This window comes from Coturnix japonica, chromosome 1 (genome assembly GCF_054131305.1).
Source record: "Coturnix japonica strain WE chromosome 1, WE-NBRP24, whole genome shotgun sequence".
NCBI classification, from domain to species: domain Eukaryota; kingdom Metazoa; phylum Chordata; class Aves; order Galliformes; family Phasianidae; genus Coturnix; species Coturnix japonica.
Window position 1 is genome coordinate 31,732,862 of NC_140663.1, and position 20,616 is coordinate 31,753,477.

At 40.9% G+C, this 20,616-nt stretch overlaps 1 protein-coding gene across 6 annotated transcripts in view; it reads left to right on the plus strand.

The window, feature by feature from the left end:
- The first annotated feature begins 1,070 nt into the window (after positions 1-1,070).
- CPSF6 (cleavage and polyadenylation specific factor 6) overlaps positions 1,071-20,616 on the plus strand; it is a 28,661-nt gene continuing 9,115 nt past the window's right edge. The window contains exons 1-11 of one of the 6 annotated variants that reach the window (XM_015856178.3): positions 1,071-1,188; positions 8,289-8,498; positions 10,151-10,254; positions 11,181-11,326; positions 11,850-12,023; positions 12,403-12,907; positions 14,142-14,234; positions 15,192-15,307; positions 15,625-15,778; positions 16,760-16,954; positions 17,086-17,200. In XM_015856178.3, coding sequence (XP_015711664.1) covers positions 1,129-1,188; positions 8,289-8,498; positions 10,151-10,254; positions 11,181-11,326; positions 11,850-12,023; positions 12,403-12,907; positions 14,142-14,234; positions 15,192-15,307; positions 15,625-15,778; positions 16,760-16,949 — 1,752 coding nt within the window. In that variant the 5' untranslated portion in view covers positions 1,071-1,128 and the 3' untranslated portion in view covers positions 16,950-16,954; positions 17,086-17,200. Of the gene's footprint in view, positions 1,189-8,288; positions 8,499-10,150; positions 10,255-11,180; positions 11,327-11,849; positions 12,024-12,402; positions 12,908-14,141; positions 14,235-15,191; positions 15,308-15,624; positions 15,779-16,759; positions 16,955-17,085; positions 17,201-20,616 lie in introns of those variants that run through there. The other 5 variants (XM_085514899.1, XM_015856175.3, XM_015856184.3 and 2 more) reach the window with 5 other exon arrangements.

Sequence of the window (20,616 nt, forward strand, 5' to 3'; positions counted from 1 at the left end):
TCCAAGGGGCTTTCCAAGGAGTGCTTGGTTTGTTGGTTAGGAAAGCTCTCACAGCTGAGAACAATCCCAGCTGTAGGTTTTTTTGTTTGTTAACACATATAACAGTACAAGAGGCTGTTGTATGTATGTATAATGTGTGTGTGTGCCACAAACTGGATGAGAACTCCAGGGACAACCTGAGCATCTCCATGCCCAAAGTACAGCAGGACTCAGCAGGCTGAGCCAGTGTGAGGGCTGAAGCAGAGATGTGGTCATGAGACAGACCTTGGTAGCACAGTCTGGTCTGGGAGACGAGTCCTAATGAAGTTTGTTGGGGACAGCAAGTGACCAAATGACTGCAAGCCTTCCAGACCCATCTCTGAACAAGAGAGCACACAGATGATCAGGTGTGTTCCCTCAGTTCTTCTTTCACACTAGCTTCCATCTGATAATACAGCTGGAGCTTTCTTCCTTTCAAAAGCAGGAGGAAAAAGGGGCCCTGACAGAGATATGCATAAGACAGCAGCCCATACTTTAAGCCTGCATGATCCACAGCATACCCATTGCTGTGGCTCTCTGATTTTTCACCTCTTTTCTGTCAGGAAAAGACCAACCTTTCCTTTCAAAGAGAACTATAACGCAAGAGCACCAAGGCACAACACGAAGCAGGGATGCTCAGGGCCACAGATGCTGATCCAGGAGCACTCCCACTCACGGAAAAGAGCATTTTCAATCCACCTGTGGTCTTTAACACTCTTTCAACCTGGTCTGAGAAACACAAACTTCTCGTTGTCAAAAGGCAGCTTTATTTTCGGATGAGCAACACCACACACAATGGAGAACACACTGTGTTCCGGGATCGAGGGCGATCCTCGCACCTCGCGCCGCGATCTGGCAGGGGCGCTGAGGGGGAACGGCGGGGCTCTGAGGAGCGGCCCCGTACTTCGCCGTGTTCCGAGGCGGGCTCGGGCCGCTCTCCCTGTACTCTGAAGGGGCGGGCAGGGCGGGGCGGCCCCCCAAGAAGCGGCAGCCGCCGGAAGTTCCCCCTCCTGGCTCGGAAGTGACGCCGCGTGCACCTTCCCCCTCCCGGCAGCGGCGGCGGAGCCGGGCGCGGCTGGCGGTCGGCCCGAGGCGCGGCCGGGCGGGATCATGGCGGACGGCGTGGACCACATCGATATCTACGCCGATGTGGGCGAGGAGTTCAACCAGGTACGGGTCGGAGCGGCCCGGCTCCTCCTCCCCTCGCTTTCCTTTCCTTCTTCGCCCGCCTTCGCCGCCGCGCCGCCTGCAGGGCCCTGTGCGCGGGGCCGGGCCGCGCCGCGCCGCCATTGTTCGGGCGCCCCGCCGCAGGGCGGGACGGAACGGGACGGAGCGAGGCCGCGCCTCAGGCCCGGCCCGCGGGGGATCGGGGCTGGGCCGGGCGGGGAGCGGCGGCGCTCGGGGGCGGGAGGGAAGGAGGGAGGGAGGCAGGGAAGCAGGCCGCGGGCGGGCGCCTTCCCTCCCGCTCTCCGTGCCGCCACAGCCGTCCCGCCCGGGACAGCGGCCCCTTCCCGGCCATTGTTCGCAGCGCGGGAGGAGCGGGGGAGCGCAGCCTCGTGCTGCTGGCAGCAATGCCGCCCGCCGGCTGTGCCCGCAATGCTCGGGCTCTTGGTGAGCCGAGGGGATTTATTTGTGTGAGGAAGTGGCGGTGTAACGAGCACAACTTCCTGCACTGCCGTCTGATTTCTCTGGTTTCTTTTTCACTCGCCTTTCCCCAAAGCCGCGTTTCTCCCTTCACACCGAAAGGCGATGTTGCCGTCGGGTTTGTGGACCATCAGTTCCATGTGCGGGTGCTGCACTTCTTTGGCTGCACTGCCCTAGAACAGGTCCCATAGTGCTGCCTGTGTGGAGTGGGAGCAGACGGCAGGGTTGGGACACGCAGCTCATGTTACCAGCAACTTGTGACTACCACAGCAACTTTATTTCTTTCAGTATTTATCGGTAAATTAATTTAGATCGATAATCTCCTGAAGGTATAACATATAGCTACGCCATCCCTCGTGAGCAGATGACAGAGACATGTGCAGGTTTCTCCCTGACAGCTGAAGACCCATTAGATGAATTTACGTGGGGGTGATGTACAGCACAAGTACCATTCAGCATAAAATATAACCTTTGAGGCCTCTGCCAGCCCAAGCTGTTCTCTGATTCTATCTCAGCAGCTTCTGTAGCAGCTTTGGTTTCGTGTTAGTCAGTTCCATGTAAAAAAGTGATAACAAACCAAGTTCTTCAGAAAAGATAGTTTGAATCCAGTAGTACTTGTGTAAATTCGTATAGGGGGCAGGCCTCGAAGTGGTGCAGTTTGTGGCTGTAACCTCAGTGAAGACAGAGATTTTTTACTTGCTTTAATTTTTGCAAAACATTTCTGTTTCTTCTTTTCTAAGCCTGAGTTCTGGGGCTTTCATGTTGTCTCAGAACCTACTCAGCTGAACTGTATTTCATTAAAATAGAAAGTTGGACTGGCAAAGATTGGCACCTCTGCACTTTCCATTTCCTTCTGCAGAGCAGGAACAAAAGCCAATTGTTACCACCTACAGCGCTGCTACCTCTAATTCTGATGCCATTGTGATGAGTCCTCTTGAAACCTCTATTCAGGGTTTCTGATTTGAAGCTGACAGCTTGAATTAATAGGAGAGGACTTACAGTTCAGCATGGCTGCGGAGGGGTGAAGATTACAATTCTCTAATGCTGTAGGGGGAAAATGATGGCAATTTGATGGTAATTTATGTAACAGGCGTTTTATGCAATGCTGTGTTTCTAATGAAAATTTGTTTTATATGTAGAACAACATACTGCTCTTGAGTTGCGTGGTGCTGCGTCCGCTTGCTAGTGTTAGTTGGACTGCAGGAGCCCCTTCCATTAGTTTTGTTGGTAGCAGGGACTGGAAACATGCTGTGTAGCTTTTTTCATTCTTCCAAATACAGTATAACTGTATTTATTAGTAAAGCTGGGACAGCACTTTTGTGTTTGTAGGAAATAAATCTCTTAGGATTCGTGGTTGAGTGAGCCCTTCGTTGCTCTGTCCTGCTCTGAGCCTCAATGTGCTCACTATTGGAGCTCTTTAGAATCATAGAATTACCCAGGTTGGAAAAGACCTTAAAGGTCATCAAGTCCAACCACAGCCTAACCAGTACCCTAACTCTAACAACCCTCTGCTAAATCATATCCCTGAGCACCACATCCAAACGGCTCTTAAACACATCCAGGGATGGCGATTCAACCACCTCCCTGGGGAGCCTATTCCAGTGCTTAACTACCCTCTCTGTAAAGAAGTGCTTCATAACATCCAACCTAAACTTGCCCTGGTGCAACTTGAGGCCATTTGGGGATTTGTTTTCTGCCTGCTTCTATGAGGTGGGAGGATGTTCCACCTGATTAGCACTAGATGAAGTCCAGGTTACAAGGCTGAAGTAAAAACTCCAGCCCCCAGGTTTTCAGGCTGGCTGAACTGAATGAAAACTGAGACCTGTCTTGCAGCCAGCTGCAGGTTGCAAAGAACTGGCTGGCTGGACTTGAAGTCACATCTTTGCAGTGAAAGCACAACTTTCCCTTCCCATCTGGCGCTCATCAAAACCGTATGTGCCTGTGTTGCCTCTTTCATTAACCTACTGTTCATCATAACTGTGTCCTTTGTCCTTGTGTCTAATGCTTTACTCAGTTTGTCTCCCCTCACTTGTATTTAAATTGGTTTTAATTCCCATTTCATTTCCCCCTCCCATTCTTTTCTTGATAATTTGCCTTCTCAGCGGACTTCCCCATCCAGCAGTGTTTTGTATTTACGCAGTGTCTTGTTCTGAACCAACAGTCCCATAACCACAGTATTTTTGCACGCATCACTTGTGACCTGTACGAAGTATGTGTGGTGTGGTGTGTTCTGCTTTGACCATTTCCATGCTGGTCTATGCTGTGCATTATCTGCATACAGGTGGCCGAAGCATCCTGTTGGTGGCAGAAGATCGCGGTAAGATTAGAGGTGCTTTAGAAAGTGTTAAGAGTGTGTTTTTGTACTCGGGAGTACTGAGTGTCACGGCACAATAGTCTTGGAGAAAGCAACTGAGAGGCTTCTTACATGGGAACCACAAGGGCTGTGGAGTCTTAGGAACATGTTACTCTCTCGACTTTGTGTCTGGAACACAAAGAAAAATACTTTTTGTTTAATAAATGATCATTATTGGTTGTGTAAAAGTAACAACTAAAAACAGCCGTTACATCAAGAAAGCAGTTGCTGCCTTGGAGGGGCCGGGCATGTTGTGACATGATACATTTTTACTCAGAAGGGCAGCACTGTCTTGGTTGTGACTCTTTAACGCTCTTTAAAAAGAGTGTGAGATGCCTTACTTCTATGTATGGCTGGTTTTCCTTGGTTGTCTTGGTCTACTGACCAAGAGATCTACTGAAAGGGCCCTGGGTGTAAGAGATAACCTTTGTTATTTGCAAATACCACGCTGCAAAGAAAACCTGAGACCATCTCAGCTGGGGCCTGTTAGCTTTGCTACAGTGCAAACAGTGACACTGCCTACACTGCCTTTATGCTTTTGGCCTTGTGTGAGTTCTTACATTAGCCAAGGAATTAGACTGCTCTGCTGCGGACGTCTGGGCCTGTTGAAGTTAATGGGAGTCTCGTGGCCTAACAAACTTGTCCACCACGGGCTGTGTGCTGTTTTGGAAACATCAAGGGTTGTTGTTTTCTTCCAGTTTGTTTATGCATTCAGACAGCTAATCAAAACCAGAAAGACTTCTGCCTGTTCCTTCAACTTGTGATACTTTTTTAGGACCTGCGGATGTTTTATAAAGTGAGATTGTTAGCATCCATGTAACATTTTTGACTGCACATACTGTAACTTTGAATTGAAATAGCGGTAAAAGACAAGGTGAATAATCTGCTTTTTAATTATTAAGTGCTCTTCTCGGAAATTATAGAAAGATTTAAATGGGATTTCAGCTTTTAATATCTTTTTGGGAAGGTAGTTTTGCATTTGACTCTCAAATAGAACGGAGAGAAGAAGGGCATCTCAGATGAATGCACAGTTCAAAGAACTTTTAATCCCCCCCCCCACTCACACAAAAAGAGGGAAAAAAAAGGACTGTTTTCCTTTGTAAGGGGGGTGGGAGAACCCAGGTATTTTCTGCCATGAGCAAGTGTAAGGCTGCTAAGTTTCAAAACAAAGTATCGCTTTTAATTTATCCCTCCTGGACATGGTGGTGATGCTCCATGTGTTTGTCTTTCCTACTTCAATGTTGCAAAGTGCTGCAGGGGGTGATTAAAACACAAAATACATGGGAAGGGCTGAGGAACTGGTCGTTGAAAACAGCTCGTCTGGGGCAAGTTTTTGACAGTGTATCTTTTCAATGCCCTTTGTATTCACTGAAGCCGAGACTGAGTAACACCGACAGTGAAACTTCAGTCCTGATTTTCCAGAGCAAACGTTGTTTGATTTCAGATAGGGATCTTGTTAAAGCGTGATGTGTGGAAACACTGCTGCTCTGATTTGCGTATAGGAGGAGTGGCACTGGTGGTGCTGACTCTCTGAAGGATGTTTATCTGTAAGAGTGTGAATGACGATGACCAGAAATCCTTTCACGCTCCATGGCTTTTACTTAAGGAAGTTGGAAGATGTCAAAACCTGCACTGCTCTGCTGATTTTCTGTGCTGTGATGGTGATCTGAAAGCCTATGGAACAGAAACTCAATCCAGCTCAGAGGAGTTTCTTGCCAGTAAGGAAGCACAGCGTAGCTGCAGACTCTCACCTGCTCCTGTTGGTGTTTTGGCAGTGCTGACCTCAAGCTTCTCAGAAACAGAGGTCAGCATACGTCTGCTGTAAAACTGGTGGCTGCTTGTTTGGCTTTGGCCTCCAAGACTGCATTCTTCTTTCCTAAAGTCATCATCTACACACAGAAATGGCAAGAATTGCAGCGTGTTTAGCAGAGGATTTCCTTAGTTGCCTTGTGACATCACTCTTGATCTTACCGTCAGATAGCATGTTTCAGCCTGTCCCAGGCAGTTCTTTGGCTTTGGTTTCATTAATTACAATGATATGAGAAATCAGCTGTAGGTGGAGAACTGAACAGAATGAGTGAAAACACAAAACTTTATTAACTTAGTGATGATAAACTCACTTGGGAAAACATTAATTTTTTGTTGAAGTTCAGTGTTGTGTATTGGGCCAGTGCAGTTCAACCTACTTGAGTGACAAAGCCAAAAATTGCGTATCTGGTTTTATTTATTCTAGTGATATCTTCTCTAAGAGCAGCAGCAGCGAATAATGAATGTTTTCATATTTTCAAGAGAGCTGTTCATCTGAGGATGGCTGTGGATATAGTTGGTTTTCAGCCAAGATTGCTCGCTTTGCAGCTTGTTTGCTGTGGTGGAATCCACACTGATCCTCTCTAGTCACAGTATCTGCTATTCTGAGTTACGCTTGTGTGTAACTCAGCATGTCGACGATGCTTGTGTGGGTTTCTAGATAGAGAATCACAAGATAACAGCCACTGAAATATCTCTGATATCAAAACCTGGTGAGGCAGTTTCTGTTCTGTATCATTGTGGATGAGTCCAGGAATGCTCTGCGAATGTTTGAAGTTCCAACCTCTGCTTATGGTGAAGCAAATTTTGCATGTCAATATAAAGGCTCTCCTAAGCTTTTTCCGTAACATTTCAGGGAGCAACAGTGGTCTGCCTCCCTGTCAGTAGAAACTGAGTTGATGCCTCTTTTCAGATAAATTGGGCTGCTTTATCATAAGTGATTGCTTGGATAGCAGCATCCCAGTGTGGGAATTGATCACTGTAGAATATCACAGAATCACAGAATGGTTTGGATTGCAAAGGACCTTCAAACAAACAAACCAGATCCAAGTCCCTGCCGTGGGCAGGGCTGCCACCCACCAACTCAGGCTGCCCAGGGCCCCATCCAGCCTGGCCTTGAGTGCCTCCAGGGATGGGGAACTGCAGCTCTGCTGAGCAGACCGTGTCAATGCCTCACCATGCTAAATGTGGAGAATTTCTTTATATCTAGTCTAAACCTGCCACCTTATGGTTTAAAGCCATTACCCCTTGTCTTAACACTACACTCCTTGCTGAAGTGTCCCTCCCCACCTTTCTTGTAGGCCCCCTTCAGGTACTGGAGGGCTCCAATGGAGTATCCCTGGAGTCTGTTCTCCAAGCTAAACAAGCCCAGATCCCTCAGCCTTCCTCCGTAGGAGAGGTGTTCCAGCCCTCTGATCGTCCTCATGGCCTCCTCAGGACCCGTTGAATGCTGAATGGAAGTGTATGAAATTAAATGTGTCATGGGAAATGTTGGGTTTTTCCTTTTTCTTTTCCTTTTTATTTCTTTTTTTCTTTTTCTTTTTTTTCCTTTCCCCTGATGCATTGCTTTACATGGTCTGCCTCAGGCTAAACTTTCTCTGGCCTTTTGGACCAAATACTTCTTCCTGTCTTACAGTTCAAAGGCATCCAAAGGACCATTGGTTGATTTTTGACTCATCTGTTCCCATTTCACAGGTAGTATGTGGTTGTCGAGCATATGAAGCAGAGGTTTTGTAAATAAACTCATGATTCTATTCCCTCTGAAAGGAATCCAGTTCACTTGGACAAAACTGTGCTGTAAACTGTACCAACCTGAGGGATGGGGTGATTCACTCTGAAATCCCATGATAGTCTTTTCAACCAGAGTGTTCCAGAGGCAGCCTTGATGTTGTTGAATAGTTCCTTTGTAGCCCAGGAATAAATAAATGTGTAATGCACACAAACCCAACAGTTTATTAAATTTAATGACATAGAGTTCCATTCTTTCTCTCCATGAACAAGGAGATAAAAATCAAATTAGGAATGCAGTAGAAATCTGAAATACAGAATTTCATATCAATTCAGACCACTTTGGGTTTGATTTTTTCCTTCTACCAAATATTTTCATGACAAAAATCACTAGCTGCTATTAGCCTGTTGCTTTGCACATTGTTCATATTTGCTCACATCCGTAGTTGTGGGAATAGAGCTTGCGTTTTTTAGTTTTCTGCTTATATTACGAGGTAAATAGTGTTTCAGTACAAAGCAGCTGCTGGAGCTGTGTTTTTATTTTTATCAGTTCGGCATGTGGTAGAAGATGTAAGGATTTTATATATTTAAATATGGATGAAGTCGGGGCTTACTTTTCATTACGGATGTTGTGTAGGTGTTGGGCCAAACTGTCTGTGGAAAGTGGCAGTTGTCGGACTATTTTGTTTCTGAGAAGAGTTTAATGTTAAATATAACCAAGGTGCTTCATGTATTTTAGGAAGCTGAATATGGTGGACATGATCAGATTGATTTGTATGATGATGTAATCTCTCCGTCTGCGAATAATGGAGATGCCCCAGAAGATCGTGACTACATGGATTCTCTCCCACCTTCAGTTGGAGATGATGTAGGTAAAGGAGCTGCACCAAATGTTGTCTACACGTATACTGGAAAGAGAATTGCCTTGTACATTGGAAACCTTACTTGGGTGAGTATCTTATTCCTACCCAGGTGTAGGAAAATTGCCAAGGTGATTCTTTGTGAAATCTAAAGGACTGTCTTTTCAGAGAATATAATGAAGGAGTGGAATTAGCTTAAGATATCGAATATCTCATACTTGGAGACGCTTTAAAACTATCAAACAAACCCAGTTTTAAGTGAGCCCTTACAAAAGGTTTTAGACCAAGAAGAAAACAAGGTTATCTGGGATTTTCTTACTTTTTTTTTTTTTTTTTTTGCCTTTTTCCTGTTTCCTTTTTGATTCTTGGAACAAAGCTGTTTTCATTTGCCTTGAGGCTTTTATCTGCATTCCTGGGAGTAACATCTCTGGGGTAACTCACTGAGCCACCATTTCCCTTCTGATAATTCCTTTAGTCAGCATTAATGTATTTTAAAATCAATTGTAGTTAAACAACAGAAGTGCAAGTAGTTCTGCAACAGCTAAATTAACTGGAATTGGTCTGTCTTTACCTGAAATCCATTTCATTGAGTTCATGCAAGCAAAATCCTCCTTCATGTTCTTTTTTTTTTCCTTCTGAATAAATTTTTGCTAGGTGGAAGCTTGGGAAAGAATGCCTTATGCATTCTGAATGTTTTTCATTACTTAGTATACTAACCTAATTTCAGTAGCTAATGGCTAAGTGAAGGGAGTTCATTGACTTAACCGTTGTACCTCTCTAAAATACAGGAATGCAATCAGCTGAGCTCATCCAAGTCAAATGTCACAATTAAAGTAGATAAGCCAGTGTGCAGTAATTTGTACCCGTTACTTGTCATCTGGCTTTGCAAATGAAGTTACCCACTAAAAGCAGACTTAACTCGTTTGAGCATTACTATCGTATTTGTTTTCTTTGTGTTTAGATCTCAGCAAAGTAATTTATTAATCTTTTAAGGAAGTCTTGATTTGAGGAAGGTCAGTAAGTAATTCAGGATCTTGAAAGCCTGCTTTGTACTTCCCACATAGAATTTAAAGTGGTGATGGAGTTACAGGAAGAGGAAGAAAACTATGGGTATAAATGTCTTGTATGCTTCTGAGTATGTGTGAAGTTGTTGAATGTTAGATAGGAACTAATAGAAAGTTGCAGGAAGGAGGTCTGGTTAAGATGGAATAGTTGTTACTATGTTTTCTGTGCTAGTTTCCCATTTTTAATCTGAAAATATTGTTATTTTTTGTGCAAAATATTATGTGGCTTACTAAGCTTTCACTAGTTAAAGCTGTTGGAGCGAGCATATGTGTTAATATGGTCTTAAAATGGATTTTTGGTTTGGAAATAGAATCAATGGGAGGGAAAAAAAAAAGGATGTAAAAAAATGTGGCAGTTATTTCAATAGTTCAGTTTAGGCTTAATACTCTTGGAAAAAGTGCTTTCAGAAAGTTACTTAGGAATTTTTTCAGTACCCATGAGCTGGTTTACTGTGTGGAGCTGTGGGGCCTGGACAGCATGGCCTGTGAGGAAGTGTGTACTTAAAAAAATGAGTCTTCTGGGCATTGTATAGTGTAGGTGAAGGTCCTCTGAGAGTCAGAAAATACCGACAACTTGTATAAAGCATTCCTCTTCACCACTTATACCTCAAAGTAAGAGCGTGGAAAAGTGCTGTCGTTTTAGGTAAGATTTCATAGTTGAATATTATATTTTTCAGTGGACGACAGATGAAGACTTAACTGAAGCGGTTCATTCATTAGGGGTAAATGATATTTTGGAGATAAAGTTTTTTGAAAACCGTGCTAATGGCCAATCTAAAGGGTAAGATCTCTTCTGCTTTTTCTGTAAGTCGACTGAAGTTTAGGAGGGTCTAAGTGGGGAAAGAGTTCCAATTATTCTGTCAGTATTTGAAGTTATGGCCTCTGTTTATCAATATCCAACAATGACTGGGTATATTAGTTCATGCTAATTAAATTTCAGGCATAAATTTTATGGAAATATTACTTCATACTTTTTAATGAGTTAAATTATATTGGCATTTACACTGGAACAGGTTGTTGAAGGAGGCTGTGGATGCCCCATCCCTGGAGGCATTCAAGGCCAGGCTGGATGTGGCTCTGAGCAGCCTGGTCTGGTGGTTGGTGACCCTGCACATAGCAGGGGGTTGGAACGAGTTGATAATTGTGGTCTTTTTCAACCCAGGCCATTCTATGATTCTGTGATATATGTGAAGACTCTATTCCTAAGTTTCAGTTAGTGTTGTGGTGATGTATGTTGTTCATAATATAAATTTTTACCTATCCTATCCCTGTTATTGAATGATTTTAAATGCTTGTTTTTCCATTAACTGCTGAAAGCAAGCACTTGAGCTGGTTCCTCGCTGACAGTCTAATCTTCCTAACATAATTTTGTCTTCATCTCTCATCATTACTAATGAGAGTAGCCATGAGAACACAGTGAATTCTTAAAAACAACTTGGTTATAATAATCAATAGATAGCATATTGATGCTGTGTCAGAAAGCTACCTTTGTTACACTGCTGCATCTTGGACTTACATTGTGGCTTTCATCTGTGTCCTAGAGTGAATTACTTTATCTGTCTCTAAAACTGGAGTAAGATTTGTGGAAGATTCTGTGTTTTGTTTTCAAGCATTCTTTTGCTGTGTTAAGTGTTTAGTCATGAGGCATCAGGATATCCAAGGAACAAAAAAACTGCAGTGTAACTGTTTTTTTTTTCTTCCTTTCAGGTTTGCCCTTGTGGGTGTGGGATCTGAAGCATCCTCCAAAAAGTTGATGGATTTGTTGCCTAAAAGAGAATTGCATGGGCAGAATCCTGTTGTGACCCCTTGTAATAAACAATTTCTGAGTCAGTTTGAAATGCAGTCAAGGAAAAGTAAGTCTCTCTCTTGTGCCATCTTGGAAAAATTGGAAGTTTATTCCAAAAGTTGTCCTGCAATTCTTCTCTCAGTATCTGATAATTTCTGCACAGTTAAAGATTTCTATAAAAGAATTAAGTGAATGAAGTTGCAGCTTAGTTTTAAAAAAATTAAGTAGAAGATCCCCTTAAAAACTGAAAACAGAACAGTTAATTCAATGTGTTTTTATGTCTGTGGTTTTAATAGGAGAAAGAAATTGCTGGAAGTGCTTATTATGCAGCTTTGTAAGACTCTTCTTAAGATTGGAGAAGTAGAGGTGCAGCATTTGTAGGCAGATTAGACTAACTTAATGGACTGAGTTTCTACACTTCCATTCTTGTGGTGTGGGGATACTGAAATGCTGCTGAATCTTAGCAAAGTGTTTTTTCCTTTGTGGTACTGGGGATCAAGGTGATGCTTTAGTGCTACATAAAACTTTAGAAGAAGAATTGAAAAGCTTTAAACTATTTTGATTTACATAATGACATTTTTCCACTGCAGCCACACAGTCTGGCCAGATGTCTGGGGAAGGTAAAGCTGGTCCTCCAGGAGGAAGCTCAAGAGCAGCATTTCCACCTAGTAATAGAGGGCGAGGCCGTTTCCCAGGTGCCATTCCAGGTGGAGACAGATTCCCTGGACCAGCAGGGCCAGGAGGGCCACCACCACCGTTCCCAGGTAAAATATTGAATGTGGAGGGTTTCAGTTTAATTTTTATTTTCTTTTATTAATGCAGTATGCTTATTTGGGAATTACAAAAATTAAGGTCAGTAAGCAGGCACATAGAATTACCAAAAACTTGAAGTGGTTGGTTCTGTTTTCAGGTTAATGTTCTCTTTCGGTATAGATAACCATTTATAAATTTTAAAAGTTATAAATTTATCTAAGATACTGGACCCAAAAGTGGAGCTCTGCATGTGTTGTGCAAAATGTGAATTGTTCAGTGAAGGCTTTTTGTCTGAGAAAAAAAAAAAAAAAAGGACAAGATCTTAATTATTTTTGTGACTCTTTTATTTCTTCATGTTTATTAACTTTTTATTTATTTATTCTTTTGTAGCTGGACAAACTCCCCCACGTCCACCCTTAGGCCCTCCTGGTCCACCAGGCCCACCAGGCCCCCCACCTCCTGGTCAGGTCCTCCCACCTCCTTTAGCTGGACCTCCTAATCGTGGTGACCGCCCACCACCACCAGTTCTGTTTCCAGGACAGCCTTTTGGTCAGCCTCCTCTTGGGCCACTTCCTCCAGGCCCTCCACCACCAGTTCCAGGCTATGGGCCGCCACCGGGTCCGCCACCACCTCAGCAGGGTCCACCTCCACCTCCGGGTCCATTTCCCCCTCGTCCACCCGGCCCTCTCGGGCCACCCCTGACTCTCGCTCCTCCTCCACATCTCCCCGGGCCACCTCCAGGTGCTCCACCTCCTGCACCACATGTGAACCCAGCTTTCTTCCCCCCACCTGCCAATAGTGGCATACCTACTTCAGACAGCCGTGGCCCACCTCCAACAGATCCATATGGCCGACCTCCACCATATGACAGAGGTGACTATGGGCCACCTGGAAGGTGAGTATTTTTGGTGTTATATGCCTTATGGCAGACTTTATTCCTTGTAGGAAACACAGGATTTTTAAAAAACTTTTTAATGCAAATGTTAGAAAAAGTAAACAAGGGGGAAAAAGCAAAACAATACAGCAAAGCTGGAGGGGGATCCCTGCAATCATGAGATTTGCCCATTTGCTTCTTAGTGAATGAACTCATAAGTGTGTTTGTAGCAGTAAGAAAACCTTAAAATGCATTGCTAGTAATCTTGCTTTCCCTTTTCGGCTTTGAACTGTTTGTGTACATTGTTCGCAGTATCATCATTCTGTGTGTTCTACATGCTAACTTATATCACTTCCTGCCAGTAGCTTCTGGTTGTGCTGCTGTCATAACTTGAAATTCTCACTTGTCCCTTTGCCATCTTGCTTTGCAAGCTGTCATTGTAAAATGCTCTGGTGTTCTCTTTGAATATGTGCATGTGTTGAGGATGGTGCCACACCAAGCTCATGTCATTTTCATCTTCTAGCAGTTCAGCTTGTTCCTTTTTTCTTAAGGGTTCAATTAAAAGTTAGCTTTTGTCTCAAAAGCTGAGTGGGAATTTATTGCAAGACTTTTGTTTTGCTTTCCTGTTAAGCTACTTGTAATTTTGTACAGTCTTTCTGTGTTTGTAGCAGTGGCCTTTTCTGTAGTTAATCCAGTCTGGGTCGAGGTTTTTGAGTCCCTCTGACTTGACTAGTGAAGCGTTTCACATCTTGTTTGAAACAGCTTTTGCATTTGTGCTTTCAAGCATCTGTCATGCCGCTGTTGTCTTCATTTTCAACATACTTTCACAATTCCTTAGAACTTTTGGGGTCTAATTTTAAGAGAGATACCTTCTATGCAGTTACGTGTGAATTTTTCATATGTGATTTTACTGATATGGTTGAGAGAGTCTTCTCTTGCCTAAAGTGTTTCCTGCAAAGGCACTTTGATTCTTCCTTTTACATGTGAGCACAAAGTTGAAAAAAACCCCAACAATTGTACATACTGTGTTCCTATAGAAGTTGTAGAAATTCAAGCATTTGGCTTAATTGCCTGAGATATAATAAGGTGCTTTGTGTTTTTTGATGGACAAAATCTAAGTTGTCTGCAGTTTACAGAATGGCTGGGGAGGGAAGGAATGGGGATAGGACAGAATAACTTCTGTCCACTATTTTCAATAAAAATGTTAAGACTATCATCCATAACTATTTAAATTGTCATTAATTATATATCATAGGCGTTTCACTGGAAATAACATGTCCATAAGAGAAAAATTACATATTCCATTCTATGGGAGGCACACGAAAAATAATACTCAAAACTCAGGGAGGTATGAATTTTTAGACATTTCCTCTTATGCTAAACTGGCTATAGGATCTTGTTCCACTTCTTGCACTTAAGAGGATAGTATTGCTTGTTATTCTGCATTTTCTTTCTACCAGAGGAACTAACACTGTTTTAGAAATATCAAGCAGTGGGTCAATTTGACAGTCTCAGCTTTTGTCTCTAATGCATTTCTTCAGATATTCTATATGATTCAGAGACTGGCTAATAAAACACTGCAAAACTTGTGGGTAATTTTTTGTATGAGTAAATTTTGTTACTTTAGAATCAATGTATAGGATAGCTAATAGTCAGAGTTAAAAAGTATAGTGAGTGCAAGTATTCATTTTAATTGCTTCCTCCTTACTGTGATTGGGAGATGAAATTGGTGCACCTTGAACTTGACCAGAAACAAAACTTAGAATTAACTGTAAAATGTTGGTGTCATTCAGAAAATTGAGTGTTTTAATGATGACAGACTTTATTTGCTTTTTAAAAATTACAGCCCTCTGGTCTTAGTTAAGAATCTGGGAAACAGGATCATATAGTTCTATTTCCAAGACTGTCTTAAGGAGATTTCTAATTTTGCTGAAAGTTGCATTACCCGTGTATGTGTATCTCTGCATCCATTCAGCTGGTGTAATGTCTGCTTAGATACCTTGAAGGATTTTATGAAAATGTTAAATATTTGTAAAGCACGGTTTAAGTGCTGCTGAATCTTCAAACTAGATTGGTAGAACAAGAAAAACCACTCATTTAGCAGATGTGATAATTTTTTTTTAACTTATTATTTTCAAGCTTTCAGGATTTTATACTGTAACATGGTCCTTAACACAAACCCAGATCCTGCTTTCTTTTCTGTTTGTCATTTTGCTTAAAGTTGCAAACTTGGATTGTTAAAATTGCAATGATATTCTGTTAAGGTTTTCTTAACCTTGTAAATACTAATTTTTCTTGCTTACAGAGAGATGGATGCTGCAAGGACACCTCTAAGTGAAGCAGAATTTGAAGAAATCATGAACAGAAATAGGGCAATCTCGAGCAGTGCCATTTCAAGAGCTGTATCAGATGCCAGTGCTGGTTAGTAAAACTTGCTTTCTATTCTGCCTAAGCAAAAAGAGTTTCTAGTTATTGTGTTAGGAAACCTGCAGCCTTCATGCCGCTTCCTTCTAGAAGGCTGAATTTAGGTACGACCTATGACTCTTTTTGTACTGTAACCCAGCTGACGTTTGGGAATGCCTTCGGAGTACTGATCTGGGCAGTGTTATAATGTTTAGTCCTCTAGTAAATGATTTGGGAGGCTATTGAAAGAAAGCATTCCGAATTGTATTATTATTACAGATAAAAACCTTTGTATTAATTGGCATAATTTTCTCGTGATTTTATATTGTTTTCAGGGGACTATGGAAGTGCTATAGAGACCCTGGTAACTGCAATTTCCTTAATTAAACAGTCCAAAGTATCTGCTGATGATCGTTGTAAAGTACTTATTAGCTCTCTTCAAGACTGCCTTCATGGAATCGAATCCAAGTCCTATGGTTCTGGATCCAGGTAAAACTTTCCTCTTCCATTTGCCCTTCTGTGAAAGGGAAGGTGTGGGGCAAGACAAGTGTACAGAGGAGGAGCTAAGTCATGTGAGAACCTTAGTGATTTGCTCAGCTGCACAAGAAGTTTGTGAGAGAAACAAATACAACTTTTGAGTCTAAATAATCTGTTAATTGACTCTTGTTTTTAAAGTGGATCCAGCTAGCTTTTTAACTTATTGTAGTTTGTGTTCTTTTCTATATGGTAGTATTGCAAAAAATGAACTTCAGAATTGAATTATCTTCATCAATTCAGATGTCATATGTCTGATATACTATATACAACATATAATTTTAATCACTATTTTCTATTGAAAATTAAGTCAGAGGTTATTTGTTATCAGTTTCATTTTGCTTCATAGTAAGTTTCTCCTCACCTGTCACACTTGGCAAGGGAAAGAGGATGGCCAGAATGATTTTTCCTCTTATTCCTTCTCATGCAGTCAAAAAACTGAGAATAGGTTTAAAATGCACAGTCTTCTACTTACTGATTATTTACAGCCCTTTCAGAGTTGCAACAGCCACTGAGCCTCTAACTTCTGATTTATTTGGATATTGTAGGAGTAGAGTAGCTGATGCTGAGTAATAAAAACACAGGCAGCTAACCTTGGCCCACACTTTCAGAAAGCCAATGAGCAGCCATGTTGTAGGGATCATTTGAGGCACAGTACATTGTCCAGCTGATCTTAGCTGTCTTCCATTCTGAATGTGTAATTTCTGACTTCTCCCTGGTTTGAAAGTTGGTGGCATCTTAATATCTGTTAACTGTTCTTAGCCACCTTCCTCTGCACTGTGATGCAGAGCAATTTTTTTCATGTCTGAGGAGATATTTCTCTCATGTCTTTTTTTGGTCCAGTTCATACCAATCAACAGAATACAAAACTGGTGTGTGGGTGGCTTGTGTTTTGGGGAGGGAAAAAAATAAAAGTAATGAAGTAATTTTCTTTAGAAGACGTGAACGATCCAGGGAGAGGGACCACAGTAGGTCACGAGAAAAAAGTAGACGCCATAAATCACGTAGCAGAGATCGTCACGATGACTATTATCGGGAAAGAAGCCGAGAAAGAGAGAGACATCGTGATCGTGACAGAGATCGTGACCGAGAACGAGACAGAGAGAGAGAATATCGCCATCGCTAAAGAAGGTGAGCGTTTGTTTTTTGTTTACTGTTACTGAGTAACTGAAGTTACTGCTCTAGATTTGGGATTGTTTACTCAATGAATGCTTGCATTTCAATGGCCCTGCGGTATATAATAAATTACTTTCTTCTTTTAGCATCTGAAATGAACTTAGGTAAGTAATGACAGGTAACTGGCCTTGGGAGGGAAAATTGATGTGATTTCTTCTGCAGCTGGCGTGCCTTTTTAATTTTAGATGGTAGTAATGTTTGCAATTTTTGTCAAGTGCAGTTGAATTAATTCTTAACGAGCAGTAAGCCAGGCTGGTAATTCTGCTCTCTTGTAATCCTAAAAGGTTTGTGTTTGTGTTTTTCATTTGTATTATAAAAGAAAAAAAAGTCTACTGCAGCAATTAGACCCTTGTATATCATGTGAGTATTACTTCAATGTAGGGAACACAAGTACATGGTGGTGCTGTCCTTACATGGGTAGATATTTTTTTGTTTGTTTCAGTAAGTATTACTCAAATTCAGGAAATGTAGCTGGGTTTTGGACCTTATTGTAAAAAATGTGGCCTCTCACTTTTTTCTGTCTGCTAGCTAAATTTAGGTGTTATTGCCAATAAGATTTATGGTCAGCTTCTCTTCATCACCCTGCTTTGTCATTTCCTCCCTCCTCTGAACAGTAAACTCATTTTCTGAAGACTAGTAAATGAGTGTGTGATGCGAGGATTGGTTCTTATTATTCACATACTAAAATGTTATTTCATTTCATGTATCTACAGTCTTGCATGCATCAAATGTCTCAACAGCTACCAAGTAACAGGTTAAATAATGCTGTCTTTAGTGTGCTGCTAAAAGCTTTAAAATTTATGTGAACATTCACCTTTAATGTACTGTGTTGAGGACTGGTAATCCGAGCTGCTCACGATTCTTTATATTTGGCAATTAGGGGGAAAGAAGAACCCTATGTATTATTTTTGCTGCAAAAGTCTTTTCCATTTTTAGAAGAATTTCCCACTCCACCTACACTCAAATTGAGACCCAGCAGACTTTGCCTGTCTGCCCAGCTTCCATTTCTTATGTCTTCTCTCAGGTTTAGTTTCCAGATTTTCTTGTGACGTTTATTCATGTGAGCTAATTTGCAGAAGTTAAACAGAGCAAAACTCATTAGAAATCCTGTAAACTGTAATTTACTCCTAAGTGGAAGCATTCCTATAATTTTACATTATTTGAATGTCTTATTTTACATACTAGGCTTTTGTGTCACCAAGAGAACCAATTCAATTCTGTAGTCTACTAATTATTAAGTGGCGTGCTGGGTTATTTGTTTGGACTAGATGATCTTAGGGGTCTTTTCCAACCTTGATGATGTTATATTCTAGAAAAGCAGTAATGTGCCTTGAGATGGAGAGTCAAAGGCTTAAGTAGAGAAGAGAAATGTGGCAACTGAAATAAAGTTGGCTGTAGTATCTATCTGTTAATGCCACTTTTTGTCATCAAAAACGGATTGGTAGAAATCATTCTGGAGTTGCATAAAAATAGCAACTGTGGTTTTTAATTGTGAAATGTCAAAGCTTAAATATATACAGATTTAACAGAAGTAAATGCAGTTTCTTTTGTTGAGCTGTATTTTTCCCTTTTATCATGAATTACTATTTGTGATATTTGCAAATAGTTCTTATTACTAGGAGGTAACCACTGAACTGAATGATGGATGTACTTCCAGAGTTGGTTTTGGTGTTGTTTTTTTTTTTAATTCTTTTGGAGTTGAGCAAGTTATACTAAAAATTGTTAATCTGGGGTTTGGCAACTATTTTTTTTTGTCCTTGACATACTTTGTTAATATAATTTTTGTGTATTTAGACTATTGTATATACTTATGTGGAGTTTCTGTGCCAAGTACAGATTCCCTACCCCAACAAAACATGTCCAATACCATTAGGCTGCATTTTGTAATATCCAAAATACAATTTCAAAATTACATTTAGTCTTACCATGGGATCGGACTCAGTTCAGGTGGGATTTGTATATGCAACTTCCTTTGGCTTTGTTGTGTGCTGGGAGCTCTTTACAGAGGAGTTGCATAGGTAAGATTCCCTTGCACAAAGAATATATATAGGTTCTAAGAGCTTGATTTAAAGAACAAATTAAATGTTCCACATCTAAATGAAGATGTTTAATATTTTTTTTTAGAAGTTAAGTTGTAAACATTTTGTCTTGTTTCTGTCTAAATGAAGAGGGGTTTTACTGTAGTTTTGTTTATATATATGCATATATACATATACATATATATACACACACACACAAAGTGCAGTGATCTTTTGGTTTGTATGTTTCACTTTCACCAAGATGTATGTTGCCATACATTTTTTTGTTGTTTTGCTCTTTACATTAGTTAATTTTCATAAACAGATTTAACAATCTCAGTCACTTAATAAACATCAGCAGTGCTGAAGAGTCACTCCCCACATTACTGTGTTTTACCAAGTAACACAAAGTTGCCTGTGTGCCCTCACCCTCTGATTGGCACCTGTACTTCTCCTTATTTCTGTGTGTATTTACAGTCATAAATGTGATACTGTACTGGCATATTAAAAAAGAAAAAGAAAAGAAAAAAGGTGTTACACATCTAGTTTAGATGTGAATATTTTTGTATACAGTGAAATTCACTTTGTATTGTATTTACTACACTTAGAGATGGATTAAATTGGAATAACTTAATGAATGTATTCATTATAAAACTCTATTTTAAAAGTTCAGATGTACCATAGTAAATATTTACACTTCTGTTTGTACACTTATTGATTTAAGATTAAATTCTTGCAAGATTCTTATGTGCCTTCACTTGAGGAAGGCTTCACATGCATTAATAACCCGTTCTCCAGAGTTGCTGTGGACTAAACATTTTCTCAAACTATCTTGCCTTTGCACATAGAAAGTCTATAGATATAAAAGAATAATGGATTTAAAAGACAAATGTCTGAACTGTATTAGTTGAGAAAGCTAAGAGACTAACAGAATGATGTTTAGGATTAAGAAACAAGGAAAATGAATGTGTACAAACAGAATAGTATTGTAACTTCATCAGCATGAGTCCTGATTCTTTTTTTAGACAGATTTTTTTCTCTTTTAGTTTATCTGATGCACAATGATGTATTTCTAGCTGATACATTGTCCCAATCTTAATCTGTCTGAATTTCTATAACTGCTGAATGTTAAGTTTCTCATTTTATGTTTTTGTTACTGGGTCATTTGAGATTTCTTAATTAAGCTGGATTTGGACTGAACTGCAAGGAAAAAATACACTAACATTGTAACAGCTGGTGATGTATGTAGACTTTGTATTCCATTTTTTCATGGCTTTTCTCTGATTTTTCTATTCTCAAACCACTGTAAGCAAAATCATCTGTACAAATGCACTTCTGAGGCTAGTCTGCTTCTTCAGTAACTGCTCTCAGGTATCTGAAATAGTTTCAGCTTTGGAGTGGTTTAAGAACTAATATGGTTGTATTTTATTTTATTTTTTAATGTCAGTAGGAGGGGAAATGGTACTTTTAAGAAAATTAATAGGAAAATGCTTATTTTTGTAAACTCTTTTAATAATGAGCTTTAATAATAAGCAACCTCAAGTAAATTGTGTAGGAGCATTGCTCAAGACCCTAGATATGCATGTGCCTGTCTAGGGC